Below are 8759 nucleotides of genomic sequence, written 5' to 3'. Positions count from 1 at the left end.
AGAGCACCCCCATGTCTCTCAAGGCCCAGGAGACCCCAGGGGCCACCCAGTCTGGCCTAGGGGCCTGACACCCTGTGGATCCCTCTGCCCCCCTGGGCTATGAGTTCTGGTCCCTCCCCCAGCTCCACTCTGGGAAGGAACCCTGGCAATTCCCTTGATATTCCCCTTAGGAACAGAGGTCAGGGGACACTCCCAGTGAAATCACAGAGACCAGCAGAGAGAGCAGGCACCACAGGACATTTATTTGCAGCTGGCAAGTGCCAGGCCACCTGGGGTCAGGGCATGGATTGGCCCTCACATGGCTGCCGGCTGGGCAGCCGGGGAGATACTGGCCACCAGTAGGTGGGAGGGTGCCAGGGTGGAGGGACAGACCCTCTCGGCCCCAGCACTGGTGACACTGCCCCCGCATCCTCCAGGCTTCTCAATGGGGCTCAGTGCCAGGCCCGGGGGCCCGTGCCTCCAGAGTCATGGGGAGGGATGTACTAAAGGGGGTCGAGGCACATCTGGTTGGGCATTTGGCATCGCGGCCCAGCCCGGGGCCTGGGCAAGGTGGCCCCGGGGGAGGTCACTGGAACGTTCAGGGAGACTGGACCATGCGCTTGTGGGTGTCAAAAACGTAACGCTTGAAAGACAGGCTGAGGGCCACGTGCTGTGTGGGCTCGGGCCGCTCTGCCCCCTCCTCCTGCTTGGCTACCTCCCCTCGTCCGGCCCGGCCCCGCTTCTTGAGGGTGGGCGTCAGGATCTTCTTGGACTCGGGGCTGAGGCCACCTGCAAGGCACAGAAAGAGAGCCTGTTAGCCTGCCGCTCCCTAGCCTGCCCCCTCACCGGCCCGGGTGGGCACACACCTGAAATAGCACATCTCCAAGTCCCCTTCTCCCAACTCTGCAACACCCTCACGCCCGCCGAAGCCGAGCCAGGACCCCCGTGCCACCTTCGCAGGCTCGCCCCCTTATACCTCCTTCCCCAGCCAACGGACCCCTGAGGCCTATGGTCCACTCTGCCACCTAAATCCCTGCATCCTGGCCCCTCCCCGCACCACGCTAGTCCACGGCAGGTCTGTCCAGCTTGGAGCTCAGCAGGGCTCCCTGCCTCCGTTTCCCAGTCCCTTGCCCACCCATGCACTCTGCACTCAGGCTCCAGTGGGGATCAGCCCCACACTTGGTGGCCATGTCCTTCTCCTGCTCTACATGGTCCTGCTGTCTCCCAGAGCACTCACATTAAAACACATGCACTGAAGCTTGACTTTGAGGCTCCCTGGGCTAGTAGTTCTCCAGCTGCCCCTGGGGATCCATTCTCTGCTCCTCTGTGTGCCTGGGAGGCTGGCCTCTGCAGAAGGCATATGGGCTCCTGTGGCCCTCTGGTTTCTGGTTGGGTCCAGCCAATGGGAGCCCCAGTGGATCAGAGGACAAGAGGGGAGAGCAAATGGGGTGACGATCCCTGCTCCCTAAGACCGGAGCTCCTGTTGGGGGTCCTTCCCCCTGGGCTCTTGCACACGCTGTCCCATGCAGGGTGGGGGTGGCCCCTACTCCTTCCCACCACATCTTACCGGCTCCTTTCAACCCCCCTCTGGCCACTCCCTCCATTGCATACAGTGTACAGACTTTATATTCACTCCCTCCGGACAAATGACTAAGTGGAAATCAGTTTCCTGCTGACAACCCTGACTCAGACCAACCCCAACTCTTCCGGCCCCTTCACCCACTGCTTTTGCGCTTTCCCTGCGGCCCTGAGGAACACACGACTGTCCCTGGGCTCCCCGGCGTCACACTTGTGGGCCTCTGCAAATGCTGTTCCCTCTGCCTGGGACGCCCTTCCCCTCCTTGCTAATGGGAAGAAACCCTGCTCATCCTTGAACAGCAGGCTTGCTCTGGGGCTCGTCTGTATGAAGAAACTGCTTGGTCGTACCATGGGGCGGCCTCTTCGGGGGCTGCTGGCCAGGACGAGCACTCGGCTGCCTCGAGCATAGGGGCCGAGGCTCCGGCTCACTTGAGGCTGTGGTCAGACCTCAGACTGGCCCGGCACAAGCAGAGCTCCCTGGGGCAGGCGTTCACCCTCTGAGGCCGCTCACGACCCCACTGGGGGAACCTGGGGGGAGCAGACTGGCAGGGCTGTTGGGGGGTGAGCTGAGGGGGCACCGTGAGACTTGCATGGGGCAGGGAGGCCCAGCAGGCGGCAGCTCCTGGAGCGGCTACGGGGAGAGCTGGGTCCAACCCTTCTTCCCCTGGGGAGAGGCCAGTGGGGTGGAGTCCAGCCTACACTGTGCTTGCTAAAAGAGGGGTCCTGGCAGGCCTGTGTCCCCCAGAGAGGGCGCTTACTTCTAATAGGCACAGAGGGGTCGCATCAGCCAGTGGACCCAGAGGCCGGGTGTCTAGAGCTGGTGGGAAGTTGGGGGTAGGCACCAGGCGGAGGGCTCCCCTCCCTGCATGCCCCGGGGCGCCCTGATCTGCATCTGCCAGCACGTGAAGGGCGTCCTCCTTTGCCCCAGTGCTGGCTGGGTGCCAGCTGTCTGCCTGAGACGAAAAGGCAGATGTGCAGCTCTGGAGGACCTTTGCACATCGTGTCTTAACCAGCTGGGGGCTCTGGGCGGCAGCGGTGGGTGGATTCTTCTGGCTTAGACCAGGCACTCACGCATGCTTGCTGAAGATGTCAGCAAGCCCTTCATCTTACAGATGAGAAGACAGAGGGCCCCATGGAGGGCTCCTCCAGGCCCCACAGAGGGTCTGGAAGAGCGAGGATTTGAACTCTGGGCTTGCTTCTGATGGCAAATGCCGGCCAGCCCGGCTCTCAGTGGGGGTACCCCTTAAGCAGACGCCTGAAAATGGTTGTGCAGGGGACCATCAGCTGTGGAGCATCCTGTACTGGCCCTGCAGTTCCCTGATGTTCAGAAAGGTGGCCAGGAGGCTGCTTGAAGGGACACGGTACAGTCTGTTGGGGAAGTTCTGCCTCCTCCATGAAGGACTCTGTCTCCCTGTCCACAGGCCTCTCAGAGCCTGCACCACCTGCATTGCCCAAGAAGGCTGGGACTTGTGGCCAATGTGAATGGGGCTCTGGGACGCTAGGACCCTGTGGGGCCCCTAGCATGGGGAGCCACCCTCTGGCTGCGCAGCATGGTGTCTGATCACAGGCCCCACACCCAGCTGGTCTGCGTGCCTCTGGGATGGGGCGTGGGAATGGCCCCGGGCCAGGCCCCCAAGCAAGCACCAGGCCTGCAGGTATCTGCCTCCCTGAATCGGAGTCCTGGCTTTCCTTCTGCAAACAGAGAAGGTGGCTGGCACCAGACCCTGACAAATGGCATGGGCGGCCTGTCTCCCTGTGGTGCCAGGAGGTCTGATGGCTGAAGAGGCGCGGGGCTCCCCGGCGTCTGCGCCGGGCTGGGGAGACAGGCGTGGCCCAATCGGCGGTCCATCTCGCCCGCGCTGGCTCTCATTACACACGGTGCATACCTCGCACGGCCCAAAGCAGGCAGAGCCAGAAAATCTATCTGGCACAGGCAAACATGCGGCCGTTTAATTGCTCTACTGAGATGGTCAGGCTCCTTTACCTCTGCTCCATTTGGGGTGGCCTGGACACAATGCCCAGAAAGCCTCCCCAACATGGGCCTGTTCTCTGGTGCTGCCGAAGCTGTTGGATTTGCGGAAAACGTCGCTGGGAGCTGCTTCGTTTTGCAGTGGCTTTTTCCTCCCCTTAGCCAAACAGCCAAAGCAGGGAAATGAAGGGCAGGTCAGGGCGTCGGGGGTCGGAGCTGCTGCCCACCTAATCGCCGGGCTTCTCCCAACCTGCCCCTGTGTCTTTCAGTGAAAAACGCTCACAGGAGGCTCTAGGACTGGACATGACAGCGGTGAACACGCAGACCAGGGCCTGGCCCCCACAGAGTTTACTAGTCCGAGAAGAGGCAGAGGGGAAACAAGCCAGCAAGATAATCCAGATAGCCACTGAGGCCATCAAGGAAGCAAAAGTGCTGTGTCACCAGGAGGGGAGGATGGCCAGGTCGCTTGCACCCAGGGCAGGCTTTTCTGAGGAAGAGTTCCGAACGGGGACCAGGTGACGGGGACTGGCCGCACGCAGACCTGGGCAAGGGTCTGCATGCAAAGGGAGTCTGAGTGCTGGGTGGGAATGAGCGTGACGCTCGAGTATGGATGAGGACGTGTGGCTACATGCTGGTGGGGCTACAGGGTGACCGCAGCTTACCGAGTCCCCATAGTGCTCCCTGTGTGCCAGGCTCTTCGGGAGCCCAAATCAGGGAGGGTCCCAGGGACCTCTGGGGGCTCAGAGTGGTGAGGGATGTCCACCCGCCCAGCATCCACCAGGGCTCCCCACACTTCCTGTGCGCCCTGGGGATACAGAGGCAAGCAGGACGGTCCCACTCTCACGGAGCTACCGTCCTCTCTTAGGGACCTCCCCCTGAAGCACCCTCGAGAGGCCCCATGGGTTGGGTAGCCATGTGTCGCCCCTCCTGGGATGGCCCCTGACGTTGGGAGCATGTCTGGAGCTCCTGGCCTCTGACTTCTGCATCCCTCATCTCCCACCCGAGCTGGCCTGCATTGTGTCTCTGAACTGTCCCCCTCACCTGACACACCAGGTGCATTCCCACCTCAGGGCCTTTGCATTCACTGGTTCCTCTGCTGGCAGATCTGCCCCAGGAGTTCCAGTGGCTCCCAGGCCCGCCTCCTTCTAATCGCTGTGCAAATGACACCTCCTGGCGAGGCCTTCTTGACCACTATCATCCCCTCCTGCCCCAACCCCCCCCACCCAGTTATTTTTTTCCAATAGCTATTATCACCTTCTGACATACTGCTGTTAAGTTCCTCATTTTGACGTCTGTTCTCTGCCCCTGCTGTATGCACGTCCTACCACGGCAGGGATTTTTGTCTCTGCATGCACCGCTGCAAGCCCAACACCTAGAACACTCCCTGGCTCACGGGAGGGGCTCAAAGAATACTACGAATGAAAAGTGCTGGAAGAGACCCTCTGAGACCCTGCTGGGTGAGCACTGGCTACTAAGCTCCCCAAATGGTCACCACATGGACCCAGCCACCTACTTCTAGGCATTCCGTCCCAATAAGCAACCTGAGATTTGTGTACACAGATGTCACTACGCGTGTGGGCACTTGACCCCCACAGCCCAGTGTGGAAGAAACTGAGGCCCGGGAGAGTGACAGGCCCCAGGTCACACAGGTCTGGAGAGGCAGAGCTGGACTTGTGAGGCTACCCGATCCCAAGGTCTGTGTGCACCACAGAGGAGGTGCGTTGGCCTGTGGAGTTACAAGGGTGCTGAGACCCGTGGGAGGGCAGTCAGGACGGGATTGGCACGCATTTGCTGCGGCAGAATATTCTGGGAGATGAAGTGACACCTGAGAAGAGTTCACAGTTACACAAAGGCAAACTTAAAAATTAACTGAAAAAAAAAAAGAAAACGCCACAGGAATACAAATTTGTTGGAAGAGTTCTGCTCTAACTCTGGGATGCAGAAAGAAAGACTAGAAGACTATCCACTAGGCCGTCAGAGATCGGGGGTAAGTTACAGGCGATGCCCTTCTTTCTACTTTTCTCCACTTCCCGAGGTTAATACTGTGAGCCTGGGTGCTCATGGGGCCATCTCCTATGGGCCACTGGCATGGCCTCCTGCACCCAGGCCCAGAGGAAGCGGAGTGCGGCCCAGTGCAGTCTGGCTGCTGAATGCACGGCCACACGGGGAGGGAGGAGGGCTCCAGGGGGGCGGGCAGGGGAGGCTGGGGAGGTGGCTGTCACTCCGGGCCAGGTCTCGTCTCCACGTGCTGGTTAAGACCGCCGTGGGCCAGGAAGCTCACTGCCATCTCTGGGCCAATGGCGTCGTCTCTGCAGTAATCCGGCCCCGTGAAGGACGAGCTGAGCACCACCTCAGGCCATGCTCATGGCTCCTTTGTGGCCACTGAAAGCCCAGGGTTTCTGACGCTGCTGCCGCATCAAGGGCAGTAACTGGAAGGCACAGGCTTAGGGTATCACTCTCCACAGCCTCCTGAGGGTCTGCTCCTTGCTCCCCAGCCTTGCTGCCCTGTCCCCCAGGGGGCCTCCTCCCGGGTCCTGCTCCCCCCGGGGAGGGGCTGCTCGGAGGCACATACGGAGCTCTGGGCTCCAACAGGACAAAGTCTATGGCCTTGCCTGGCATCCAAGACCCTGGGTCATCAGGGTGTACCTCCCTCTACGCCTCACCCTCTGCTTCCTCTCACTCCCGTTCGGCTTACACTCCAGCCCGCAGAAATCAAGCAGGGCCTCCGACGACTTCCCTTTGTCTGGAACGCTCCTCCACGCCTTTCCTGTCTGGCTGACGCCTACTCTGCCACTGTCTCTGTCAGAAGGCTTTCCCTCACCTGCCCCAGCGGAGCAGATTCCCTCCTGGAACCCTACTTGGCATGACATTTGCCTTTTTTTTTTTTTTTTTTTTGGAGAGAGGGAGCACGTGTGTGTGTGTGTGTGTGTGTGTGTGTGTGTACATGTGCACATGCGTAAAATGGGGGAGGGGCAGAGGGAGGAGGCAGTGAGAGAGAAAGAAAGAGGAAGAATCTTTTTTTTTTTTTAAATTTTTTTTTCAATGTTTATTTATTTGTGGGACAGAGAGAAACAGAGCATGAACGGGGGAGGGGCAGAGAGAGAGGGAGACACAGAATCGGAAACAGGCTCCAGGCTCCGAGCCATCAGCCCAGAGCCCGACGCGGGGCTCAAACTCACGAACTGCGAGATCGTGACCTGGCTGAAGTCGGACGCTTAACCGACTGCGCCACCCAGGCTCCCCGAAAGAGGGAGAATCTTAAGCAGGCTCCATGCTCAGCGTGGAGCCCGACACGGGCCTGAGATTACGACCTGAGCCGAAATCAAGAGTCGGACGGACATCTAACCAACTGGGCCACTCAGGCGCCCCAATGTTTGCTTTCTGCATCCATCTCCCAGGTGGCCTGTTGGGGGGACTGCCTCTTCGGTGCTGGGCACAGGGCCTGGCAGGCGGGCTCAGGGAGGGTGCGCCAGGTGAAGGCAAAGGGAAGGAGCAGTCTCGCCCAGGTGTGCAGGGCAGCGGAAGTGAGAGAAACGCTTCCACAGAGCCTGTGCCTCCAGACTAGGAAATACCTGTCTGCAAGGTCATGGCCCAGGAAGCCCAGGCTCAGACAGCAGGCCCCCTGCTCCATGTGAGCGGGAACGTGGCTCCCTACCCGGCAGGGTGGGCACAGAGCTAAATGAGCTCCGTGTGTGAAGTTCACACCGTGGCCATTGCTCCACAGGGAGACCTCTCTGCTCCTTCTCCCCAGACCTCAGGATTCCCGGAGCTGGGCTGCCCGATCCATTCTCCAACAAGCCCAGCCTGGGATGCGGTGGGGGCGGGTCAGCCTGACCTCGGGGTGACGCTGCTAGCCGTGGCTTTCCTTAGGGACACTCTCCCAGGGCCGGGCTGGCCTTTCTCACCCAGTGCCAGCTCCACACAAAGGCACAGTGGGCTGGAGGCTGCTGGGTCTTGGCTTGGGCCGGGGGTAATCAGGGAAGAATGCGGGAAGCACAACAGTTTCCCAAGCCCTGGCCGCGGGTGCCGCCCTGACATGGCCATCAAAGGCCGGCAAATTGCCTCCAATTGCTGGCGTCGCTTTCATGTTGGGGGCCAGACTGGAAGAAGGGCCTCCACGCTGGTGGGCGGCCTGCACCCCCCAGTGGGAACTGAGCCCTTGCAAGCAGCTTGGGGTCAGTGGCCCCCTCGGTGGCCCCGTGGGGCTGCAGCCAACTCCAGCCGCCCCAGCTTCCCCTCCTAGAACAAGCAGCTTTGGAAAGAGCCGAAATGACAGGGCAGAAAGAGAGCCAGGGTAAGGGGTGGTGGCGGGGGGGCGGAGGGGGGGAGCCCTTTTTAGGGTCAGTATCCTGGTGATGACAGAAGGGCTGGGGAGCTCAGAGGGACATGCCTGGCAAGCTGGGCTGGGCTGACATATGCGATGGCCGAGACGGATGGCCACAGAGGGCCTTGAATCCAGCCAGGTCCTGAGTCTAGACTGGATGCTTGGCCTGGGAACAAGAGGGGCTGCCCAAAGGAGGGGACCTCTGTCAGCGAGGTGACCCTGAGCAGCGAGGCTGAGGTCCTTCAAACAGCATGGCTGCACCGTTACCCAGTGGGATCCACCGTCAAACTTCACCTGAAGAAAGGCATCTCTGCATGCCTGCCCTGTTAACGAGGCTGCCTTGCACAGGTCACAGGTGGTCACAGGAGGTACGCGTGGCACAGTGCCTGATGAGACCTCTGATGTGGCTAATGTGGTGGCTTGTGCAGGATGTGCTGTTGAGGGCGAGGCTGGAGGACAGTCTAGCTGGGAGTGGGCTGCAGGGGGTGGGGAGGGCACAGAAACCGGAGGCGGACTCGGCCAGGGCGGTAGTGGCCATGAAACAGGGCGGGGCCCTGTTGTGTCCGATTGGCACAGGGCTGTTGCTGCCACCCCATCCTGCAGGGACATCGAGGTGCAAGGACTTGCCCGCGGCCCTGCTGTAGCTGGTGGTGGAGCTGAGATTGGAACCCAGATCCCTCTGCCGGCCAGTGGCCCAGGATGGCGTGGGCCCTGTACAAGCTTAGCTCCGACAGCACCAGTGGAGAGGAGAGGCCCAAGGAGGACAGGCCTGGTTTTCAGCGCAAGGCCCAGAGGCGAGCTGGTGCTGGGAGGGCTTAGCGGGTTAGGGAGAGCCTGGCTGGCCACAGGAGCCAATAGGAAGGTTGCAGGGGAAGAGAGGAGAGAATGGCAGAGAGGGACAGCCCTTGG

General features: G+C 60.8%; 1 protein-coding gene across 4 annotated transcripts in view; it reads right to left on the bottom strand.

Annotated features, from left to right (window-relative positions):
* Positions 1-218: 218 nt before the first annotated feature.
* EEFSEC (eukaryotic elongation factor, selenocysteine-tRNA specific) overlaps positions 219-8759 on the bottom strand; it is a 250858-nt gene continuing 242317 nt past the window's right edge. For 3 of the 4 annotated variants that reach the window (XM_040463282.1, XM_040463283.1, XM_040463285.1), the window contains one exon: positions 219-768. In XM_040463282.1, coding sequence (XP_040319216.1) covers positions 578-768 — 191 coding nt within the window. In that variant the 3' untranslated portion in view covers positions 219-577. The remainder of the gene's footprint in view (positions 769-8759) is intronic. The other variant, XM_040463284.1, reaches the window with a different exon arrangement.

This window comes from Herpailurus yagouaroundi, unplaced genomic scaffold (assembly GCF_014898765.1).
Source record: "Herpailurus yagouaroundi ecotype Mexico unplaced genomic scaffold, PumYag 387, whole genome shotgun sequence".
In the NCBI taxonomy this organism is placed as follows: Eukaryota; Metazoa; Chordata; class Mammalia; order Carnivora; family Felidae; genus Herpailurus; species Herpailurus yagouaroundi.
The sequence above is the reverse complement of the archived record's forward strand: the minus strand, read 5'-3'. Positions and strand labels throughout refer to the sequence as shown.